The 23,553-nt window shown below is 39.8% G+C and overlaps 2 protein-coding genes across 5 annotated transcripts in view; one reads left to right on the top strand and one right to left on the bottom strand.

Annotated features, from left to right (window-relative positions):
- Positions 1 to 10,491, top strand: atpaf2 (ATP synthase mitochondrial F1 complex assembly factor 2). The gene is made up of 8 exons (XM_020511494.2): positions 1 to 260; positions 1,358 to 1,402; positions 3,404 to 3,552; positions 4,831 to 4,928; positions 6,629 to 6,709; positions 7,009 to 7,121; positions 7,961 to 8,076; positions 10,274 to 10,491. The coding sequence occupies exons 1-8, from the start codon at positions 155 to 157 to the stop codon at positions 10,409 to 10,411; spliced, it is 846 nt and encodes a 281-aa protein (XP_020367083.1). The 5' UTR covers positions 1 to 154; the 3' UTR covers positions 10,412 to 10,491.
- Positions 10,492 to 11,076: 585 nt separating this feature from the next.
- drc3 (dynein regulatory complex subunit 3) overlaps positions 11,077 to 23,553 on the bottom strand; it is a 46,413-nt gene continuing 33,936 nt past the window's right edge. For 2 of the 4 annotated variants that reach the window (XM_048609250.1, XM_048609249.1), the window contains exons 10-13: positions 19,247 to 19,317; positions 15,683 to 15,806; positions 13,862 to 13,993; positions 11,077 to 11,837 (exon numbers count right to left, since the gene is read on the bottom strand). In XM_048609250.1, the coding sequence (XP_048465207.1) occupies positions 11,727 to 11,837; positions 13,862 to 13,993; positions 15,683 to 15,806; positions 19,247 to 19,317 (438 nt within the window). In that variant the 3' untranslated portion in view covers positions 11,077 to 11,726. The remainder of the gene's footprint in view (positions 11,838 to 13,861; positions 13,994 to 15,682; positions 15,807 to 19,246; positions 19,318 to 23,553) is intronic. The other 2 variants (XM_048609251.1, XM_048609252.1) reach the window with 2 other exon arrangements.

Below are 23,553 nucleotides of genomic sequence, written 5' to 3'. Positions count from 1 at the left end.
TTTGCGGGGTGATAGGTCAGGAACATGGCGACGCCCTGAAGGAGAGTTGTGCTGAATGTGAATGTCTTTCGAAGATTAGTGGTGGATTAAGTGAGCGATAACAGCAGCAGCCGTCGTCCCGTTGGTGTGATTCCTCTGCCGAGGCTGCGGGACGATGTTGTGCCGTCTCTGGACCCGGGTCCCGTCTCGGTTCAGGCCTGGGGTTGGTTACCAGATAATGGGAAGGACGGTGGAGTGGCGGCGGCCGTATCCAGCTGCGGGTGGGTGAACCGGAGCAATGGAAACCAAACATGTCATAACATTCAGAGATAGTAAGATCTGCTGATGCTGGAGTCAGAGATAACACAGCAGGCCGGGCAGCATCAGAGGAGCAGGAAAACTGATGTTTCGGGCCGGGACCCTTCTTCAGAAAATCTGAATCATGACATTTGAGAGATTGGAAACTGGGAATTGATTACAAAGTGTCAGCCGTGTGTCCGTGGGGCCACTTGGGCCTCTGAGCCTCAGGATTGTAGATTCGATCCAGTTCCACAGACTTGAATACAGAATCCAGGTTGATAACAAAAAAAGGCATCGCTGAGAGAGTTAGTTCTTTCAGATGAGGCATTAAACTGGGGCTCCCTCTGACCACTCAAGTGGCCGCAAAAGCTCTACACCATTTAAAGAAGAGCAGGGAAATTCTGTCCAGTTTTTGTTCTCTAACAAAAATCATGAAAATGTTATTTTATCATTGTCGTAAACAGATTGGCTAGAGCACCCCAGAAGAGGTCACACATTGGGTGTAAATCACTCTCTGTCCACAACTTACGAAATTAGCTGTACAAGTACCACTGCTTGCTTTCTGTACATATTGTTGTTAAGAGATGTGTAGGATGGCTTCCTAAGCAGCATGGGATCCAAAACCGGTATTTCAGAGTTTTTGGTTATAATCTGTGTTTAGAATAACAATAAGGTCAAGTAAATATTAGTCTGGCCTGGCTGTCAAGACACCTTTGCTTGTTTGAAATTTAAGTTTTTAGTAAATTTTACTGATGAGCAACCTGGTGGAATACAGTACAGGTTCTGAGCTCTTCAGGACTGTTCTACATTGGTCTCAGTGGCTGTGACAAGTATAATAATTCAGCAAACTAGAGTTATTTGCTTGATTCTTTGAAGGTCCCTGGAGCGTAGCACAGAAGTCCCATAAAATCGTGCTTGATTTGGGTAATAGTGTAAGTCGCTTATGCCGTAATTGGGTTAAATTGCTGTGCCACACTAGGAGTATATATTGTAGATGCACTGTTGCTATGGCACAAGTTTCAGCAAATTCAGATAAATAAAAGTCATCTAATTATTTTTGAAATTTGCTGTTTTCTAGAGCGGAAGAAATTTTATCAGGATGTTAGCATTTCTCAAGGGGAAGGTAAGACTTGTGCTTTCCAGTCTGATATTTAAAAGTAAAGTTTTGTTTTTAAGTGTTGAATTTCTTTGAGTCATATAGTCAATGATGTCCATCTCCACCCCTGCCTTGCTCATCTGCTGCTGAAATCACATCTATGTCTTTGTTATTTCTAAACAACCATTCCAGCATACTCCTGCCTGGCTTCAAATAACCTTCAGCTCATATAAATATCTGCCTGAATCTTAACTCTCACCAATTCCTATTCAGCCATCATCTCTTTGCTTGCTGACCCAATTGATTCCTAGTTAAGTAACCCCTTGATTTTAAAATTCTCATCTTTGTTTTCAAATCTATCCAAGAGCTCATTCGCCTTTCCTCATCTCTGTAATCTCTTCTGAAATATCTACTGCTTTAAGTATTTGACTTTGTGGATCGCTGCTTTGAATCACACTACCATTGGTGGCCATACCTTCAACTCCTGAACCCTGATCTCCTGGAATTCCATTGCTGATCCTCTGTGTTTATCAGTCCTCCTTTTAAAATGCTCCTTTAAAATCTACCTCTTTGATCCATTTGGACATTTCACTTGTTAAACGTAGTATGTAAATGCAAATCTACTTGTTGCTGAAAGTGCCAAACAGGGCATGTGAAATGAATCAGCTGAATGTTAGTTGCACTGGAAAGCCCTGAAGCTCAATATTGAGCTCGTTACTTAACTGTTGGCATAGCTCAAGTACACTTGGTAATCATAGAATCCTTACAGATGTGGAAGCAGGCCATTCAGCCCATCAAGTCCACACTGACCTTCCGAAGACCATCCTACCCAGACCCATCCCCCTACCCTATCCCTGGAACCCTGAATTTCCCATGGCTAACCTACACACCCTGAACACTATGGGCAATTTATCATGGCCAATCCACCTAACTTGGACTGTGGGAGGAAATCAGACCACCTGGAGGAAACCTGTACAAACTCCACACAGACAGTCGCCTTAGACTGGAATTGAACCTGGGTCCCTGGCACTGTGAGTCAGCAGTGCTAACTACTGAGCCACTGCTGCACTGGTAACTCCAGGTAATAGCAAGTCATGTGTTCTACGAACTGGATTTATAAACCTTTTTGCCTCAAAAGATTGGTCCAATTTCTATAATAGCAAATTGCATTATTATTAATTGATTTGCAGTATTATTGAACATATTTTCTCTGCAGCTTGATTGTGTAAAAGTTTGTGGGTCTTTCCATCTGAGGTCCAAGGTACATTTTCAGGGCAATGGGGAAAGAGCAGAGAATGGTACACTTTGGATAGCTCTTTCAGAGAACTGGCACAGGCACAATGATCTAATGGTCTCCTGTGTTCAATGATCCTATGTTTCACCTTGCCCTGGGACATTAACAAATTGCCAAATTGTACTCTAAAAATACTGATAGATGTAATTGTGGAATTTAGACAGATTGTTAACCTTTACCATTTTTGTTAAGTTTTGAATCCTGCTACGGTGCTTTATTGCAGCTCTAACTGGTGAAGGAACATTGTTCCACTTAGATGTAAGTCTCAGCAACAGATACACACCCAGAGGAAAGATGTTAATTGATGCCTTCAGTATCATGCTTGGCTCTAGCTCATCCCAATTTTAAAGCAGAACCAGACCAAAGTAATTCAACATTTTCAAACTTGATTTGTATTTTTGCTCTGCTTAAAATAAGTAGTATGAATTTTTTATCATGTAAAATAAAAAATTATTTATAGGTTTATTGCAGTTGATCTCTGGTTGGTGCTTCAACGAGCAGTGACAGCGAGGGTAAAACTGCATTTGCGTACTGTATCGGTTATGTTACTGAAAATATTAGATTTGTTAAATTGTTAGAGCACACATCAGTGATTGATGGTTACAACAATTAACTCTTGTTTGGGCAGGACTACTTTTATCACAGAAGCCAAATGATTTTGCTGAAAGCCTGAAACACACCGTGTATGACTGTCAGTCCATTGATTTAAGAGAGTGTTTCATTGCCTTTTGCAGGAGGAGCATTTGAGATAAACCTGGACCGTAGGAAACTGAAGACACCTCAGGGAAAGTTGTTCACGGTCCCCAGTGAAGCTCTGGCAATAGCTGTCGCCACAGAATGGGACTCTCAGCGAGACACGTTGCAGTTCTTTACCATGCATCTGGTATTAATTGTGCTTTTTTAATGTACTGGAGTTTATGAATAATTTAAACTTACCAACATGGGTAAATCAACTAAGATAGAAAATGCTGGGGGGAAAAAGTAGCATTTCTGGCAGCATCTGTTGGGAGGGGAGCAGTGTTAACCTTTTCAGTTTAATGATCTTTTGGTTGAACTGGAAAAAGAGAAAATTAACGGGTGTTACGCAAGTTCAAGGGTAGGAAAACATGCCAAAAGAAAACACAAGGGAAATTCTGTGATAGGCTATAGTGAAAAGAGGTGGTAATAGAACAAATACAGTAACCAAAATTGGAGCTGTAAATGTCGTCACAGAATTATTACAATATACTTTCAGAAGTATTGGAAGCAATGATGATGTCAATGGAATAGTAATCCAGGCTAATTCTCTGGGGACAGGAATTCTAATCCCACCATGGCAGATAGTGGAGTTTATATTCAATTAATTAATTTGAAATTGTAAATTAGTTTTAGAAATTGTGACCACAAAATTATCATAGGTTGTTGTAAAAGCCCATCAGGTCACTAATGTTCTACAGGGAAGGAAATCTGCTGCCCTGACTTGATCTGGCCTACATAAGGCCCCAGAGCCACAGCTTAAGTGCCCTTGAAATGGCCTGTCAAGTCACTCCATTCATGTGGGGTGTCTCAAGTAGGAATGGGCAACAAATGCTGGCTTTGCAGGTGACAGCAGCTTCCTATGAAAGAATAAACAGTGATACTGATCTGAAATTGTATGAAACAATAAATCACCCAACTTATTAAGTTTGTGCTTCCCAATTCTGATTTCATTCATGTCATTGCAGGTAGTTACAGAGGGATGGTCAGGTCAAGAGGACCACAACTTTTCTAGTTCCTTATTGAGAAAATGCTGTGCAGTTGCAATCTTTCAGCTGATGCACTAAATTGTTTGTCTCCTTAAGTGGGGGAGAAAGATTCTACAATACAATAAAGAGGGAAGTTCTGGCTAATTTTAATCCCTCAATCATCATTATTTGGTCATATGACATTGTTTATGGAATCTTTTTGTACGCAAACTGGCTGCTGTGTTTTTTCTATACTATCAGTGTCTACACTTCAAAGTAGTAGTGGACTGTTGTAAAGCGTTTTAGAACTTCGAGTTATGAAGGATGCTGTACAAATGGGAGTTTATATTTCCTTACCAAATCAGAACATCTTGCAAAGCTTTACGTGATGAACTTTGAAGTTCCATGACTATTGTGTAGGAAAATTATTACCTGAATCTAAACTTTTCTTTGATTAGACAACCTTATGCAACACCGCACTGGATAATCCCACACAAAGAACAAAAGAACAGTTGATTAGGGCAGCTCTCAAATACCTGGATACGGATACTGTCTGGTAAGTCATATTTGCTTTGGGTGACGATGTTATATTTCTACACCACATACACAAATGCTCAGGGCTTAAGAACTGAAGGAACACAACTGGAATTTTCTTGTTGCCAATTCTTTTGCAGGTGATACTGACTAATTATGCTGAGAGTTGTGGAAAAGATGAAAGAGAATACAGATGGAATAGTGGTTTGGGAAAATAAGTGATCAGTGCAGTTCAATGGAGAAAAGTATCAAAGAATGAATTTTGAAAGAGAAACTTGGGGAAATTAAACAGATGGGCACAGAAGTAGACTATTCAATAATTGGAGCCTGTCCTGTCAATCGGACTGATTTGTATTTAACCTCATTTACCGGCCTTTGCTGTGCATCTCCAAATACTTTCACGCAGCAAAAAAAAATACACAGTTCATTAAATGTGCCAACTTCCAGTAGAGAAGATCACAAAAAAAGGAATGTTTAGGTTTGTATCTGGAATACAGAAGCAAAAAGCTGCTGTTGCACTAGTACAGGGCTGAATTCTGCATTTGTTGAATATTCTGTACAGTTTTAGGCACTCTATTATAGGATAAATTGAAAAAGGACAGAGGGATATAGTATTTTGTCTGCAATAGATGTCAAAAGGTTTATGCGTGATCTGATTGAGGTTTCCAAGACTCAGATTAGTTACAACAATCAATTTTTTTCACTGGTCAGTCAGATAGTCACCAAAGTTAAGCTCAATATTTTACAGTCTCAAAAATATGTAGAGTTCTCTATCCCTGTACCTTTTATAGTCAGGTAATTGGGCAGTATTTGGTTAGGGGGTTTCTGCTTTTAGTTTGGAGATTAGTGCAGGTTTGCTGATTCCTGTCCCAAGTCATCTGCCATTGCACTGAATGGAAGTGGTGAGCAGCTGGGAAAGCAGATAACGTTTAATAGAGGCTCTGTACAGAATCATTGGAAGTTGTATATTCTTTGGGAATCTTTGAAAGAGGAGTACATTCTCGCTTAAAATGGCACGCTTGAATAATTTCCTGTTATCAGTTGTTGAGTCAAAACTCCAGTCAAGACAGTGAGCTTCAACCCCTGGGAGCATGTGTCTAAAATTCAGGCACACATTGCCAGACAATGTGACTGAACATCTGAATTTTTAACGTGCTTGTCTCATCAGACAGGCTTCCTATGAGATGTGCAAATTGGCAGAGGTGATTTGCACAGGTTTGCTGGACTTGTGTGTCTCTACAACATTACATGTTAGGCAGATCAACCCATTAACTTGGTTTGAGGATCTTATTGGTGCATTTAAACTGCAACATTAGTTAAGTGCTAGAGAATGGTGTCTCCCTGCCCCTGGCATTTCATGAGTATATGATTCTGAACTAGGAGATAGACATCTGATTTATTGGAGTAAATAGCACGCAACTCAAGGGAGCTATTTGACCAGAAGGCAAGTGATTTGCAAGATGGTAGGTTTGAACTTTTTGGTTAATGTTTACAAATCCAGTAGGAAAAATGGAGAAAGAGGAACGTGCTGATACGAGATTGAGATGCATGGATGGACAGGAAGGCTAACAAATAATTGTATAGAAGGAGGTTAGTAGAGCCAGAAAAAAATTGCAAAAGTGGGTGAAAACGTTTGGAGCTAAGAGACAATATCATGGCTTTCTTTGGATGAGCTTAAAATGGACCTTTCTTATCTACATTTATTTCTGTTGTTTTGATCAGTTACAGAGTGGAGGAGCCACCTGGTTTAGTAGAGCTTCAGAGAAATGAATGGGATCCAGTCATCAAATGGATAGAGAACAGGTGAGTGCAAGAGGATATCCTGAATGAGACACAATACTGTGTCTCATCTGTGACAAAATAACCCAACCCACCTTGCCTATTGAAGGGGAGTTGGAATAGTGAGTTGGGTTTTATTTAAGAGTTCGGTGGAGAATTGCTTCAGCTGTGAGTGGTTGTAAAGAGACAGATTTTGCACTATCTTTCAGCCATATTAATCAATCAGAAGAAGGAGTCACCCAGAATTAAATGCGCCCAAGGTTGATGCTGTGCCATCTCACTGATTTATTTGTTTCATACTGGTTTTTGCATTTTTCAAACAGATATAATGTTGTGATTGGCACCTCCACAAGTATCTTGGGACCGAACATTCCAAAGGAAACTAAGCAGACCTTTGAGCAGCACCTCTCCTCGTACAATTCCTGGGCACTTGTAGGTTTGTGATCTCGTAAGTCTTTGTTTTAGCCAGATATTCTGGAACAGAAAGTAAAACTTAATGTCTCCTTTTCCTTTAGCTTGATGCAATGGTCTAATTGTCCTTGTATCAAGGGCAAGAATCACAAGCTGCATTTCTATTGTGCTTTACCTATAGCAAAACATTTGGAAGCACTTTAGCTTTGAGGAGAAACAGTGGGTGTCTAGTAAAAGGGGAAATGGTGAGGATGGTAAGAGCATAGAGTCGACTGTGTTATAATCAAACGATTCTGGAAGTAAGAACATGAGCAGAAATGTGCAGGCTGACCATGACTGAATAAGCGATCCCAAAGACAGTGATCTCAAATTGCCAATTAGTGTTTAAGGAATGGAGATCCAGTTAGACGCACAGGCCAGCAGAAATTGAAAATTGGGAATGGGATTGTTGTTTTCAAATCTTTCACCTTGTTTCTTTGAAGAATACTGTGAAATAAATGATGGATTTGCAGGGTAACAATCTAACAGACTGTTACGAACATGCTTTCCAAGGCTTTTATGCTCTAAATGAATAGACATACAAGGCAAGAGACTTTTTTAATGGATTTATACAGCCCATACAGTGAGGGAGGAACTTGCCCTTCACCCCTACAACCGTAATTCTTTGCATTCAATCAGAGGTTCCATTCTAAAAAGAACTTTATTATGACTGGGGAAGTGAGTGATTTGGATGCCAAATATTCACTTCTCACTTTTCAGATGCTCATTGCCAACTACTCAACCTTTTGAATTTACAATCAGGGAAATCCTTGTTGAATTCACTGCCCTCTTATTTTTCTTTTCATGATGGCTTTGATTTTGTAGGTCTGGAATATGTCGTCCATCAGCTGAAATCAGTGGTTCTTTCATTAAATCTAATTGACCGAAACTTGGATGTGGAGAAAGCTGTTTTGCTGTCTCGACTCGAGGAGCAATATCAGGTGAGGGTGATGTCGTATAGTGGGTGCAGCTTATGTGCTCCTCCAATGCTCAGACCTCCAGTTACTCAATGACATTGGTTTGGCTTTTTGCTCCCTGCGTTATGAAGCATGCTGGCTGTTCTGAGTTGTACGTTAAATTACGAAACCTGGTGTGCAAGGTTTTGTTTGGGTTGAATCATAACCCTACAGAGAAATGTGTTTTTTTTTAATGGGTCTGCTTCACCATGAGTTGTTTGAACCAAAGTCTTGAAGAAATGCGAGCAATTTGAGACCAAGCTTGCTTCCTGTAGAATAACTGGGAATGCAACTCAGATTGTGATGAGAAATTATCCTCTCTGGCCTTGCAAGTAGCAGCCTTTCCCTACTAGGAAGATCCCATGATAAATGATTTTAAATATCAGTACATTCTTGGGATATTTATAGGATGAGATACGGAACATTTAGGTTCAACAAGGAGCGAGAAAAAAAGTGGAAAAGTGGCTCTGTTATATGGTGATGGTATTAGCAATTAAAGAGGGCTGCCCTAAGTTCAGGAAACAATATAGAAGTGGTCTGCATCCTTCATTAAAATTGATCTCTCCCAGTTTGATGGTAACGATAGTGTTGTGATATGCTGGACTGTGAAGTTTCTAAATTGTGGGTGAATACTGTTCTCCTGATGGCTCTCAGAACCTCATGGATGCCCAGTTTTGAGTTGCTGAATTTATTCTAGATCTGTCCCATTTCGCTCAGTAGTAGCGTCACACAATGCCACACATCTTCAATGTGAACGCGTGCTTCATCTCCATGAGGATTGTGTGTTGGTCATGCTTACCTATACTATCATGGACAGATGAACATGTGGCTGATAGATTGAGGATGAGATCAAGTCCTTGTGACGGGTTTTGAGCACGGATGTGTCGTTGCAATTATACAGGGCCTTGGTGGGGCCGCGCTTCGAATTTTGTGTGCAGTTTTGGTCTCCCTTTCTGAGGAAGGATGCTCTTGCTCTCAAGGGAGTGTAGCGAACATTTACCAGGCTGATTCCTGGGATGGCAGGATTGACGTATGAGGAGAGATTGACTAGGTTAAGATTGTTCTTGCTGGAGTCATAGTCTGAGAATTCAGGGTAGACCATTTTGGATAGAGATTTCTTCACCCAAAGAGTGGTGAGCCTGTGGAATTCATTACCACAGGAAGTAGTTGATGCCAGAACATTGAATGTATTCAAGAGGCAATTAGATATAGCACTTGGAGCGAATGGGATCAAAGGTTATGGGGAGAAAGCGGGATTAGGTTATTGAGTTGGATGATCAGCCACGATTGTGATGAACGGCAGATCAGGCTTGAAGGGCCGAGTGGCCGCCTCCTGCTCCTATCTTCTATGTTTATATCTAAGTTGGTTCTGCCTCTCGTGAGTTCCATCATCACAGGCCACGTGACCCATTTACCAGCTAAGACCTTTAGGACATAGCCAGTAGTGGTGCCATTGACCCACATGGAGATTGATGTTCACCTCAGTATATTCTGTCTTTGTTACCATCAGTGCTTCATCCAAGTAGTCTTCAACACTGAGAATACAGTTGAGCAAGAAGTGGTCTTGCCCATGTTTGATTGACACTTGTAGACTCCCTAATTGTATACCACAGTGCTACTGCCACCTCTGTTGGTTCTGTCCTGCAAGTAGGATAGTGTGTATCCAGGAACAATCAAGTTGATATCTGAGATATTGGGTCTCGGATATGTTTTTGGGGATATCAAAATTGGGAAAACTGTTCCACAGACTGGTCTAGCCTGTCTATTGATTGACTAGTCTGTAGAACAATTGTCCCAGTTTTGACACAAGCCAATTTCTTCGTACAGAGGGGTGAGATGTGGGCATGGCAGTTTAATAAAAAGTATTTACCAGTTGCTGTAAACCTTGAGAGTTGAATCTCAAATATCAATTCCAACAGTCCCTTATAGATTTGTTCCCTTAAGGAAAGCATGTGGGAACGACCTTGAGTCCCAAAACAGCAGGATCCCATGACTTTGGCTTTTGCTGTGCTTTTGGCTGAGTCAGCATGATCTGTTTCAACTGTAAATGTAACCAACAAGCAAATCCATGTGTTTGCTAATGTCTGTTATCTTAAATTGTGCTAATCTTTCACACACATTTAGATTGGAATTAGTATTATAAGCACCAAAGTGACTCCCTTCCACAATTTCTTTTCTCCAGATTGAAATGTGGGGAAATATTGAATGGGCACATGACTATGAACTATATGAGCTTCGATCCCGTACGGCTGCTGGAACCTTGTTCGTCCACCTGTGTTCAGAGAGCTCGACTGTCAAACACAAGTTGTTGCAGGACTGAAAGCGATCAGTTGTCTGTACAGTCTTGGGTCAAATCTATGATCAAATATATCACAATAAAATATGATAATTCAGTTTGAACAGCCCTGTTCATTGACAATTTTTCAAAGTTCAAAGAATTTATGTCTTTTTTTAAGAAAAACTGTTTGTATTTAATTAAATTACTAATTCCATGAAAATTTGACAATTAATGGTAGCAAACGTAAAAACTAAATCCTAATATTTAACAACAGTACTTCCATTCGTGTGAGCATTATTTTGCAAAATAATGTTTGAATAGAAATAAATTATTATTTGTGCTCCCCTCTGGCTCCTTTCAATTATGTTTCTCCATCCTAACCCTGTAGCTAAATGCCCTCCCCTCCTAGATCCTGTGCTGTACAGGATCCTGAAGTGTAGCGCAGAACTGGATGCAGTATTTTAGTTGTTCACTACGAACCAGAGCTCTATATGGGTTCACCATAACTTCCTTGCATTTTTATTTGATACCTCTATTTATGAAGGTGAATTCCAAGCAAAATAATAGATGTTGAAATACACATGTATCCAAAATAGCACTAAGAGCTGCAAAATAAAAGACATCAAGTTTAAGAAAAGAGAATGAAGGCGTTTTTAAAAATAAAGATTTGGTCTTTTTGAAGAGTATAGATTTTGGTTTATTCACCTTCTTTCTGGACTTTTCTTCATACATCAATGTCACATTTCAAAACATGCACACTCTTGCCAAAGAAAATGGCTTACAATTTGGGGATCCAACAATGCTGTAAGGAGTAGAGGGGAAAAAAAGGGTTAAAATCATAACGTATGAATTTTGCATTTGAAAAGCTTTTAAGTTGTAGAAGGGAAGAGTGAGGAGTACTGGGAAAGAATGAGTTAGAGGAGATGCTGTACATGTGAGGTAGTGAATGTTTGTAGCAGAATAACAAATGTTAATTTGCTGAAAAAAATTACAGTTTTAAAGGTCAACTCCAAGAAATGAGGGGTTTCCAGAAAAAGAACAGCTCTAGATAATCAAATTTTTGATGAGATGAGGCTAGTTTACCCTATCAGGTGCAGTGGAGACATTAATAGAGAACTATTAATTCTCCATTACATTAAAAGGTGCTATATAAATAAATTGTCTCATAAGGGTTCCAATACCTACTAAGAATGGAGAAGTGATGAGAGTAGATGGGCTGTAGTTGGGGCAGGGTGAACAATTTAACAAACTTTAACCCCATTTAAATCTGGTTATGTTAGAACCTAGATAGGACAGGAACACAAGGATCGGGACACCATATTGTACAACTCCTCCCTTTTAATGTTATATGTAAGGATTAGTTGGTGTCCTGGAGCTCCAGGAAATCCAGCTCATCCCGCCAGTGACTGACGTAGATGTTAATTTCTAAAACTCGTTTACGGTTGCGATTTATTTCATCTGTATGCAGCTGCAAAACAAAAAAAAATCATGTCACTGTGTTGCAATTTAAATCATTTGTTTCTTCCCTAATTTTGCTTCGGTTTAATTTTCTTTTCTCTGTTAATCATCACTGTCCAATCCCGTGTGTTTAACTCCAACTGAGAAGGTGCATATCTACCTCTGAATCATGTGATCTTTTGGACTGGTTTTGGTCAGCTGAGGGGGTGGAAGAGAAAATTTGCAAAGATATTTTCTCTATTATTGGCCCTTTTGCCTGTCCTGGAGACTGCATGGGCCAGGGCAGAAGATCTGTTTCGCCATCATGCTATAACAATCAGGAGACTTGATGGAGCATCTTGTTTCTTTCCCATCTGGCAATTTTGTATGTGTCATCACCAAGAGTCAGTTGTGAATGCCCTTGCACAGTCATGGGTTGACATTTTTAATTATTTACTTTTTTCCCCTCTTTTACTCCGACAGAAAGTATATAATTTCTAGTTGCTGCCCATCTAAATAGCTGTGGCTGAGATAGGAAACTAATTGATCCAGGGGAGGATAAACAACAGTGTGGATGTAATGTAATGAGGCTGCATTTAAAAAAAAATCGATGAGTCATTAAACTGAGGCCCTTTATGCTTTTCCATGTGGGCATAAAACATCCTATGGTCCTATTTTGAAGATGATCAGGAGAGTTTTCTCTAGGGTCGTACCCACTATCTACCCCACAATTTATATCAAAGAAATTATTTGGTTCTTATTATATTTGTGGAAGCATCCTGTGTGCTAAAACAGGTGCTAAGTTTCATACAATATAACAGTGATTACACTTCATAAGTAATTCATTGGCTATTGACCCTTTAGAAGAATGAGATTATGAAAGGCACTCTAAAAACATAAGCTCTTTCTTTCTGAGTCGAAGGCTTTCACAAACTTTGTCATAACCACAACAGGCATCTCTTTAGGCTGATCCTTGAACAAGGAATTCATTTTAAACTCAATGAAGGGCCTTTTATTAAAAATAACTACAAACCTCTAGTCTTAAACAATATAAATGTTGGTGAACTATTGCTGTAGTTATTCAAGTAAAATTGATAACAGTACATGAACAATACATATACAGAGATTAAACATGGGTAAAAATAAACGATAGTCATATAAAGATGAAAGTAAGATCAAGCTCCAGTACTGTTGTAGGCCTGTTACTTTTTGAAGTTTCTCTTTCTGAAGTGAAGGGGTTGAAAATTGAAGTCAGATTCAGCAGCTGCAATAGTTAATTGAACAACGTGTCTTCCAGTACAGGTCGACTCATCAGGTCAACAGGATTTGGGTTCCTCCTTAATTCTGTGGCTGTCGCACTTGCAGATTACTGGGCTCTTTTGGCAGAATAGCTGTTGGTTTCTGTAGATCTTCCTCCTTTGTACTTCCTTTGGCTGAGAACCGTCCCTGATGACGTCTCTGGAAGGTCATTCTCTGGGTTCTGCCCTGGTTTAGTGATCTGATTTTATCACAAGCAAGGTAAAATGGCTGCTATGTTACATTGAAATGGGTCGCTGTTTCACCAGGCAAATAAGATAATTATGGTTAGGTCCTTTTCTGTCTCTTGCTTTGAATTCTCACATCTTTAGAAGGACCCATTGTGTTGTCCAAGAGTTAATCAAATTCTAAGTATTGCACTTCGTAACTGATGCTGAGAATAACATAGTTCAATAGGCTTTCAGCTGGTCCATTGTAACGGATGATTGTCAGCTGTGATTTCGACCTCAGAAGGACTTTTCAAACTTATAGGATCTTTCCCTCAGTTTACAGATTTTAAAGCAGAAATGTTCTTAAGCTTTTTCTAAAAAATCTGCCATAGAAGAACTGCTGTGATAGACACAGCAATCCAATATTATATATTTACTTTTCTGGACTGTCAGGAGTTACAATTTGATGCATTTTCAGATACCACTGATTTCAACAGTACTAAATGAACAGGAGGACTTCAAATTATATGGCTCTTCATTTAGAGTGTCTAAAACCAAACATAAAACTAAAGCATCTGGTTATCCTTACCGTTTCAATTGTGTCTGCAGCCCAGCCATTTGCCCTTGTCACCATCTTGTCTTCTTGGTTATCAATCTTAAGCAGATGCATGTCATGTGATGCATTAACTGTATTGATTACTGTATCTTTATCTACAAACAGCTACATAAAGGAACAAATAAAACACTTAATATGTTGAGAAAGCAAATATTTGATAATATTAAAAAAAATGTAATGTATTTTGGATGTTCCAAAATAGTTCATGACTAATTGGTTAGTTTCTTCTCTGGCCTCGCACTTAGTTTGTCTTGACATGGGCTATTGCCCCACGAAGAGAAAATGGGGCAGGGGGAATGGCAGTTAAATAATGACCAGAACATAAGGCTAATGTACTGGAGACATGGGTCCGAAGCCTATCGTGGCAAATAGTGAAGTTTAAATTCAACAAGAGATCTGAAATAAAAATGAAATTGAATGACACCAGGTAACAGTTGATTGTTCTAAAACCCATCTGGTTCACTGCTGTCCTTTTATGGAAGGAAGTCTGCAATCCTGACCCTACATATGACCCCAGACCCCAGACCCCAGATTACGGTTGTTAATTCAGTTAACAGTTGTTAATTGCTGCCCTCTCAGCAATTAGGGATGGACAATATGTGCTTGCCTAGCCAAAGATACCCATATCCCATGAATAAGAACTAGCAGCAAGAGTAAGCAATTCAGCCCCTTGAGCCTGCTCTACTATTTACTATGATCATAGCTGATCATCCAAATCAGTACCCTGTTCCTGCTTTCTCCCTATACCCTTTGATCCTTTTCGCCCCAAGAACTAACTCTTTATTGAAAACATTCAATGTTTTGGTCCCAGCCACTTTCTGTGGCAAGGAATTCTACTGCCTCTCCACTCTTTGGATGAAGAAATTTTGCCTCATTTCAGTCCTAAATGGCCTGCTTTGAATCCTTAAACTGTGGCCCCTGGATCCAGGCAGGTAGCTTCACTGTATGTGAAGTCACATAGGAGCTGGATGCTGCATTTTGGGACTGAGCAGGTCAATGATCAAACTGCTAAGAATTGGGCTTGGGATTGGGTGCTACATTTGGGACATCTGAATGTGGTGGGGGGATGGATGGTGAGGAATGGCCAGAACTGCAAATTTGAACTAAGTCTTAGTAGGAGGGATCCTGTAGATGGCATTGTTGGTTACAGGAATGGGTGTAAGGTTTGGGGTGGAGTGTGTACTTGTAATGTTTATTAAAAGGAATTGTATTTTTTTAAACTGATCCATGGCACCAAATCAAATTGAAGTGATTGGACAGTATGGTGTCCAGGACTGATATAGTGCCTGTAGCACAGAAACAGGCCATTTGACAGCAAAGGCCCATGCAGTACGCCTGCTACTACATCTCTTCATCTAACCCCACCACCTATCCTTGCATTTTTTGTGGACTATCTAGTTTTCCCTCAATGTTTTACTTTAATTATTCTTTGTGGTGGTGCATTCCATATTCTTGGAAAAATTAGTTTCTCTTTATTTTCTCAGTGGATTATTTAATGACTTTCTAGCTTTGGTTGTTCTAACAAAGTGATACCGGGGTGTAAAGGGGAAACAAGATGGAGCATCAGTGCGTACTGTGCTCACACACCCCCATAGAACCAGCTTCACAGGAAGATTGGTGAAAGCTATCTAATTTGCCACTCACATGCACCTGGAGGAGAATAGGAAAACCTTTTTAGAAACATTGAATATTATATTTTCTGAAGAATATTTATTTCTCATAGCTGCAAAAATTAATATTCTTGATTTTCAAATATGGACATGGAACATAGTGTAGGAAAATCCCTTCTCTTACTGCTCGCAGCTCTTCTGGCATTTCCTCTTCCCCTTCATTTTTTCCCATTTTGTCATAACTACTCATGGCAATTTCCAAAATATTCTCATTGTGACGATTCTCTAGGTCTCGGCACTGAGCTATTGTGATTATGTTAAGGTTCCAAAAACAGAACCGCATTCTTATTTATTTCACAAATGCACTTCCAATTCGGCACTGACTTCTGCATTTTATAGATTCAGGCATAAGACCTCACGAATAAACAAGAGTGTCAGAGTTCTTTCATCATTAGGGTAACATAGATCTTATCTTTAATTTTCCACAGGATATGGGTAGCACTGGTAAGCATTGGTTGCACATCCCTAACTAGCCTTGAGAAGTGATGATGAGTAGCCTGTTGACCTCTTTCATTTTGTGCAGTGTAAGTACTTCTAGAGTTCTATTCAGAAAGGAATTCCAGTATATTGATCCAGCAATGATGACAGAATAGTACTATGTCATGGTGACGTATGTTTTACAATGGAATTTTTGGGTGCTGGTGTTCCCATTCACCTGTTTCTCTTATTCCACCACACAGAAGAGAGAGATCACAGGTTTGGGAGGTGTTGGCAAAACTCACATGCATTGGTTGTTATTGGATAGTTGCTACTTGAAAGCATTTTGACTTTGCTGAAAACTCAGTATACTAATGGGACAAAATTAGATTGGTCCTGTTTTTTGTGAAAGGATGTATAAGGGCAATTTTCCATATTGTCAGGTAGGTGCCATTATTATACCTGTACTCGAGTAATTTGACTGGAAGTGCACGTAGTTCTGGAGCAAAGTCTTCAGCGCCACAGCTGAGATGTAATGAGAGCCTATACAGCTTTTGCTGTATCCAATAGCTCAACCATTTTGTGACTGGCATCTATGATGGTGAGGACTTCAATAGGAAGATGGATCATCTACCCAGTCCTTTTGTCAGAAGGTGATTCAAAAGCTTCAACTTTATTTTGCTGGGCCTCAGTGAAACTGGGAATATTTGTGGAAACTTCTTCTCCCATGAGTGGTTTAATTGGTCCACACCTTTCACAACTGGATATAACTGGATAAGACATTTGATCTGACCATTTGCTGTGGAATTATCTAGTTCTGTCTACAGTATTCCACTGTTTATCATATTTAGTCATATGTTGTAGCTTAAGCAGTTTGGCATCTCATTTATGTATGTCTGGTGAAGCTCCTTGAATTCTCTCCTGCTGTTCATTGAACCTGGTTCATCCCCAGCTTAGTGGTAATAGAAGAGTGTGCGATATGCTGAACCACGAGTTTATAGATTTTGGTGGAATATAATCCTGCTGTTGCTGGCTCAATTCCTCACGGATACACAGTTTGAGCTCTTAGATCTGTTCTGAATCCATTTAGAATTTACCTGAATGAATCAGAATTAAATCCATTCCCAATCCCATTTAGCATGGTGACAGTGCCATAAAATATGATCCTACCTGACTGTGGTCTAACCTGGTACCTACACTTTCAAAGGAGGGAAATCAATGAATAATGATCAGAATTAAGAACCTTGACTGATCTTTCTCTTTCCAACCGATGCAACCACTTGTTGTGCTCGACTGTTTACCCTGCTGAGACCAGAGAATTTCACAAAGACCAAAGGCAGCTTCTCACTCAACTTCGATTGAACTTTTCACAATTTATTGACAATGAGATGGGCCATAATAGGAATAGGATGCACAAGATTGGACTGAGATGATATCAAAGAGATACAGGAACAACTTAATTTTTTTAAAAAGATCAGATATAAACTTTTCAGGCAATAATGAATCACTCACTAGTGTGTGTGACTAGAGACCTGTACATATCTTGAGCTTTCATTCAAATTTGTAGAGAAAGAGACAATTGAAAAAGGTTCAATGAATGCTGCATCTCTACCAAGGGGTACTTGGAGAAAAATAAATCGATTTCTACTTTTTAATGACATTGTATATGTAAAATACTTGGTGAAAAACAATAAAAGATTTGCAATGTAACCATATTTGCTGTTAGATTTGAATTATCTTAAAATGTATATTTTAATACAGCCATTCTGGAAAATACTCAAGACTAAGGTAACTATCATATTATATTTCCATGGGAAGAGAATTTGATGTTCCAAGAAAAAGTTCCATGTTTTAAACAATTGAAAGCTACATCAAAATTTATAACTATTTGGAGAAGCACACAAAATGTCTTCTATTACAGAAAAGTGCCGAAAGACGCAAGGCCCAACAGCATCTGTTGAGAGAGAAACAGTTAATATTGCATGATTATGACGACTTTTTGTTACAACTGTATTTGATGTTTCATATAGTACTAACTGGAGAGTTTTAAAATTGAGAGAGATGAAAATTATAAAGAAAACATGATTCAAGTTTAAAATTCTAAGCAGTTTGATATTGATACTGTAGTGATTGCAATGAGGTCAGCCAGCTGGACCTCAGAATATACAAGTTCCTTTATTCAGGCTGTTAATCTGGTCCAATCAGGGAACCTGGGATGACAGATAAAAAGGAGAGTGTCAGAGCTATTGACACACTGGTAGCTGACTTTGAAGAGGCAGTACTAGAGTCAAGGACTTTTCATGTGTAAATAAAGGGTGACTTGGTGACGGGATACTGACTTCTATGGAGTTATTTTAGATACAAGCAGACTATTTAAGTTGGACAGAGAACTCTTTCAAAATCCACGGACTCAAGGGAGACTGGAGCTTCAAGGTTTTTTGTCTCAGGCTCTCTGGACTTCTGGCAATTGCAGCTAATACAATATAAATTAATATTCAAAAAAATCTTGATTATGATCAGGACATGAGCCTCTTTGGTTGTGTAATGGTTAGTACTTTATGTCGTGCCTGCAGCAAATTTGGTTCAACTCCTAGTCACAGCTGTAAGTGTTTTAGGGGAAGCAATGGCTGAGTGATATTAGCGCTAGATAATTAATCCAGAGATCCAGGCAACATTCTGGGAACCTGGGTTCAAATCCCACCATGGCGGATGTAGAATTTGATTTTGATTTTTAAAAAAAAAACAGAATTAAGAGTCTGATGATGACCAAGAAACAGTAGTTGATTGTTGGAAAAACCTATCTGGTTCACTGATGTCTTTTAGGGAAGGAAACCTTCTTACCTGGTCTGGCCTACATGTGACCCATAGCAATGTGATGACTCTTGGTTGCCCTCTGGGCAATTATAAATGGGCAATAAATTCTGGTCTAGTTCATGATGCCCACATCCCATGAATGAATGAAAAAAGATTGGATGTGCTGAGAAAATTAAATACATCATGGATGCAATGGTTCCTGCAGCAAGATATGGGAATGGATGAATATTTTTGATTTGATTTGCTTTGCTGGGATATCTTTCGAGCATCAAAAGGCATTTGTGCAGAATATTACCCATTCCATTTAGAACCTGAGGAATGACCCATGACAGTACCTGTCTCTGCCTGGTCTGTGAAAGGACCTGTTCCTATAGGATCAAAACCTTATTTCTCACTCGTGCTCTAATGTATTGAAGCTAACTTTTGCTGACGATTAAATGTTTACATCAAAGGATATAGAGCTTGTACATTTTCAACATAACTTGTTACAATTTCGGAAATATTTCGTTCAAAATTGCTCATCGTTTCCTGTAAAATCAAACAAAGCAACAAAGCATTAGAACTATCAGTTATAACAGAAATAATGGAAACTGGCATTTTACTTATGCTCAATAATGTCCTTAGAAGTACTGGCCGGCATGAATTTCATTATATTGATATCAAGGCTCAATCTTTTATTCTCTCATTCAATCCCAGGACGTTAAAAACAGTGGAACTAATTCACATGTTTCAGCCCAATCCCTCTTCCTCCTCCTATGACCATCCAGATTTTATCTCATTGGTCAGCTGATATTTGCTCTTATCTTCAGCCATGATTTCATCCTGTAGTGGGCCTTTGGCCATTTGTGTTTCTCAACAAAACATAATATTGTATCTTTGTTTAAGAAACGTCGTAAAGAGAAATCAGGGAACTATAGACCTGTGAGTTTGACTTCGGTTGTGGGTAAATTGTTGGAGGTGACTATAAAAGATAGGATTTATGGACATTTAGAGAGGTAAAAATTGATTAGGGATAGTCAACGTGGTTTTGTGCGAGGAAAATCATGTCTCACAAACTTGATTTATTTTTTTGAGAAAGTTACCAAAGGTTGATAATGGCAGAGCAGTGGATGTTGTTTATTTGGATTTTAGTAAAGCCTTTGACAACGTTCCACATGGTAGACTAATTAGTAAAGTTAGGTCAAATGGGATTCAGGATGAGCTTGCCAATTGGATACATAATTGGCTTAATGGCAGGAGACAGAGAGTAACGGTGGATTAATGCTTTTCGGACTGGAGGCCTGTAAACTGTGGTGTTCCACTAGAATCGGTTCAGGATGCTCTTTTGTTTGTCATTTATATAAATGACTTGGATGAGAATATAGAAAGCATGCTTAGTAAGTTTGCGGACGACACCAAAATTGAACAGTAGTCAGTGAAGAAGGTTTTCTAAGATTACAAAAGGATCTTGATCAAAGGGTTAATGGGCTGAAAAATGGCAGATGGAGTTCAATCTGGATAAATGCATTTTGGTACAACAAACAAGTATAGGGCTTATACAATTAATGGTAGCCTCTTGGGTAGTGTTGTAGAACAGAGGGACCCAGGGGTGCAGGTACATAATTCTTTGAAGTTTGCATCACATATAGACAGGGTCGTTAAAAAGGTGTTTGGCACACTTGCCTTCATTGCTTAGTCCTTTGAGTATAGGAGTTGGGAAGTCATGTTGAGGTTGTACAAGACATTGGTGAGGCCTCTTCTGGAATACTGTGTCCAATTCTGGTCGCCCAGTTATAGGAAGGATATTATCAAGCTGGAAAGGGTTCAGAAGAGATTCACCAGGATGTTGCCTGGTATGGAAGATTTGAGCTGGATAGACTGGGACCTTTTCCACTGGAGAATAGGAGATTGAGAAGCGACCTGATAGACATTTATAAAATAATAAGACGTATAGATAGAGTTAACAGCAGTTGTCTTTTCCCTGGGTTGGGGAATTTCAAGACTAGAGTGCACATTTTTTTGAGTTGAGAGGAGAGAGATTTAAAAAAGACATGAGGCAATTATTTTTTTGTAAACAGAGGGTGTTTTGTGTGTGGAATGTACCTCCTGAGGAAGTGGTGGATGCAGGTACAATTACAATATTTAAAAGGCATTTAGATAGACACATGAATAGGAAAGATTTGGAGGAATAAGGGCCAGGAGCAGGTAAGTGGAACTAGCTTAGTTTGGGATTATGCTCGGCATGGACTGGTTGGACCCAAGGGGCTGTTTCCATGCTGTATGACTATATATTTTTCCACTTAAGGAGAATTACAGGAGGCACACAGACCAAAAAAAACCCTAAAAATAAAACATGTTGCGGTGACCACAAGCACAGAGCTGTTGGAACGTCCTTGCTGATAATTACTGGTCAAGCAAAAATAGTGGCCAGCTTCTGTTTGTTTTTAATGGGTGACAGTCATAACAGTTTGCAATTCCAGACATGAGAGCCCTGGTTCATTGGTGCTCTTCCTAACTTCGAGGACACAGATCATCCCACCTCTGTCTTGCCATGATCAACTCAAGCAGTACTAAGCTCCTCCATTACCACACTATTGGATGGCTGTAATATAATGAGCCATTTACAGAATACACATAACAATTTTAATATTTAGTCCCTAGATACTGTAGAAAGTATTTGCAGTTGCAGGTTGTAGATTTTATAGCAGTAATTTTTTATTAGTTGATTCAGTGAAATGCATTTCATTTGCTGAAACACAAACAGACATGGCTTGAAAAGCCAGCAGGTCTGGCAGCATCTGTGGAGAGAAAGCCGAGTTAATGTTTTGGGTCTAGTTATCTTTCTTCAGAACTGGATTAAGTACGTATGTTAAGGAAAGGATGCAATTTTCTTTACTAACTCCTACAACCTGTGGGATATGCAAGGTTAGATATTACAGCAGTAAAGTTTTAAATTAAATAAAACTTGTAAAGAGCCTTCTAGGCCATAGGTGGTGATGGGCCATGATGCCTTGAAGAGCAGTTGGATCCAGATTTTCATTTGTTATCTCCACCTGTTGAGCTTAAAGTTTTGGTCAGGGCAAGAAGCTACAATTGTGTTTCAAAATGAGGGCACAAACTAATCTTTGAGCTAACAAGCAACAAAACAAAAAAAAATGCAGCAACAAACAAAATGGGAAATAATGGTTGAAAGTCAAGGAATTGGTGCTGTAAAGGTGGAACAAATGTGAACACTTATCTTCTTTGCGAGCGTCATTTATTGTTTAACAAGTGTTAGAAGCAGAGAAACTGTACTTTTCAAACAAATTTAAATGCAATATAGCAAATTGTTTTCCCTAGGAAAAACCTTGCACAAGGAGGGATTTGTCTCTAAATTTTCAGTTGTGAGATGGATCAGCCAAGATCAGAATTCGGTATGTGAAGAATTATGAGAACCGCTTCCAACAAAGTGTGGTGCAGCTAATTAGTGCAATAATCCAAAAGTATTTTTTTTTCCACATTTAAGCATCTTTTGGATAGTTGCAGTAAGGAATCAAGTTTGATCCTTGACTTATGCAGAGGTAGCTGATTTCAGCTAAGGCATCAGTGGAGTTTGTTCAGTTGATCCCAGTGCGAAACTGGGGGAAAAACATCCAAGTATCAATTTTTGATTGTGATTCTGCCATTCCCGCAAATCTTGGACAAAGGTAGAATCAGAGTTGGCTGTGAGCTTGTTGTTATGATTAAATATTAAAATCATTGAGCATTGACCAACTACGTGGACAAATGAAGGAAGTTCTTATGATTGACATACTAAAAGCAACTACCACTTTAGAGTTGTGGAACTATACCTCAGTGAGCAACAGCACTTACAGGGAAAGTTAAAGCTTTTGTCATTTAATCACCACTGTTCTGCACTCTATCACAGACCTTGCCTTGGTTCACACATTTACTTTTAAAGTATCTTTATCCTCACTTTGTACTTATTTGTAAACTGTTAAATTTCTAATTCTTCTCATTCTGATGAAAGGTAATTCAACTGAAACTTTATTAAGGTAAGGTGAGTGTAGGTAGGGGGTTAGGAAGGGGATAGGTCAGTCCAGGGAGGACGGACAGGTCAAGAGGGCGGGATGAGGTTGGTCGGTAGGAGATGGAGGTGCGGCTTGAGGTGGGAGGAGGGGATAGGTGGGAGGAAGAACAGGTTAGGGAGGCAGGGACGAGCTGGACTGGTTTTGGGATGCGGTGGGGGGAGGGGAGAAAGCCGACGCCGACACAGCTCCGCCCACAGCCTCCACAGCCAGCAGCTCCAGACGAGACAGCAGCACCCAGCCCTGCCGAGTCTTCACCATCCCCCCAGACCTACCCCTTACTGAGGACGAACGGTCAGTCCTCAGTAAAGGGCTCACCTTTGTCCCCCTCCACCCACAGATCAACGAATACCGCTCACGCTTGGACATAGAGCAGTTTTTCCGCCGCCTCCGCCTCCACGCTTACTTCTTTAACCGTGAACCTAACCCTCCCTCTACTGACCCCTTCTCCCGCTTCCAACACACCCCCTCCTCCTGGACACCACCCCAAGGCCTCCTACCCTCCCTCGACCTCTTCATCTCCAACTGCCGTCGAGACATCAATCGCCTCAACCTCTCCACCCCTCTCACCCACTCCAACCTCTCCCCCGCAGAACGTGCAGCCCTCCGCTCCCTCCGCTCCAATCCCAACTTCACCATAAAACCCGCGGACAAGGGAGGCGCAGTTGTAGTATGGCGCACTGACCTCTACATCGCCGAGGCTGGACGCCAACTCTCC

Source organism: Rhincodon typus, chromosome 21 (assembly GCF_021869965.1).
Source record: "Rhincodon typus isolate 14 chromosome 21, sRhiTyp1.1, whole genome shotgun sequence".
Lineage (NCBI taxonomy): Eukaryota > Metazoa > Chordata > Chondrichthyes > Orectolobiformes > Rhincodontidae > Rhincodon > Rhincodon typus.
Note: the sequence above shows the minus strand (reverse complement) of the source record. Positions and strands in the feature narration are given on the sequence as shown.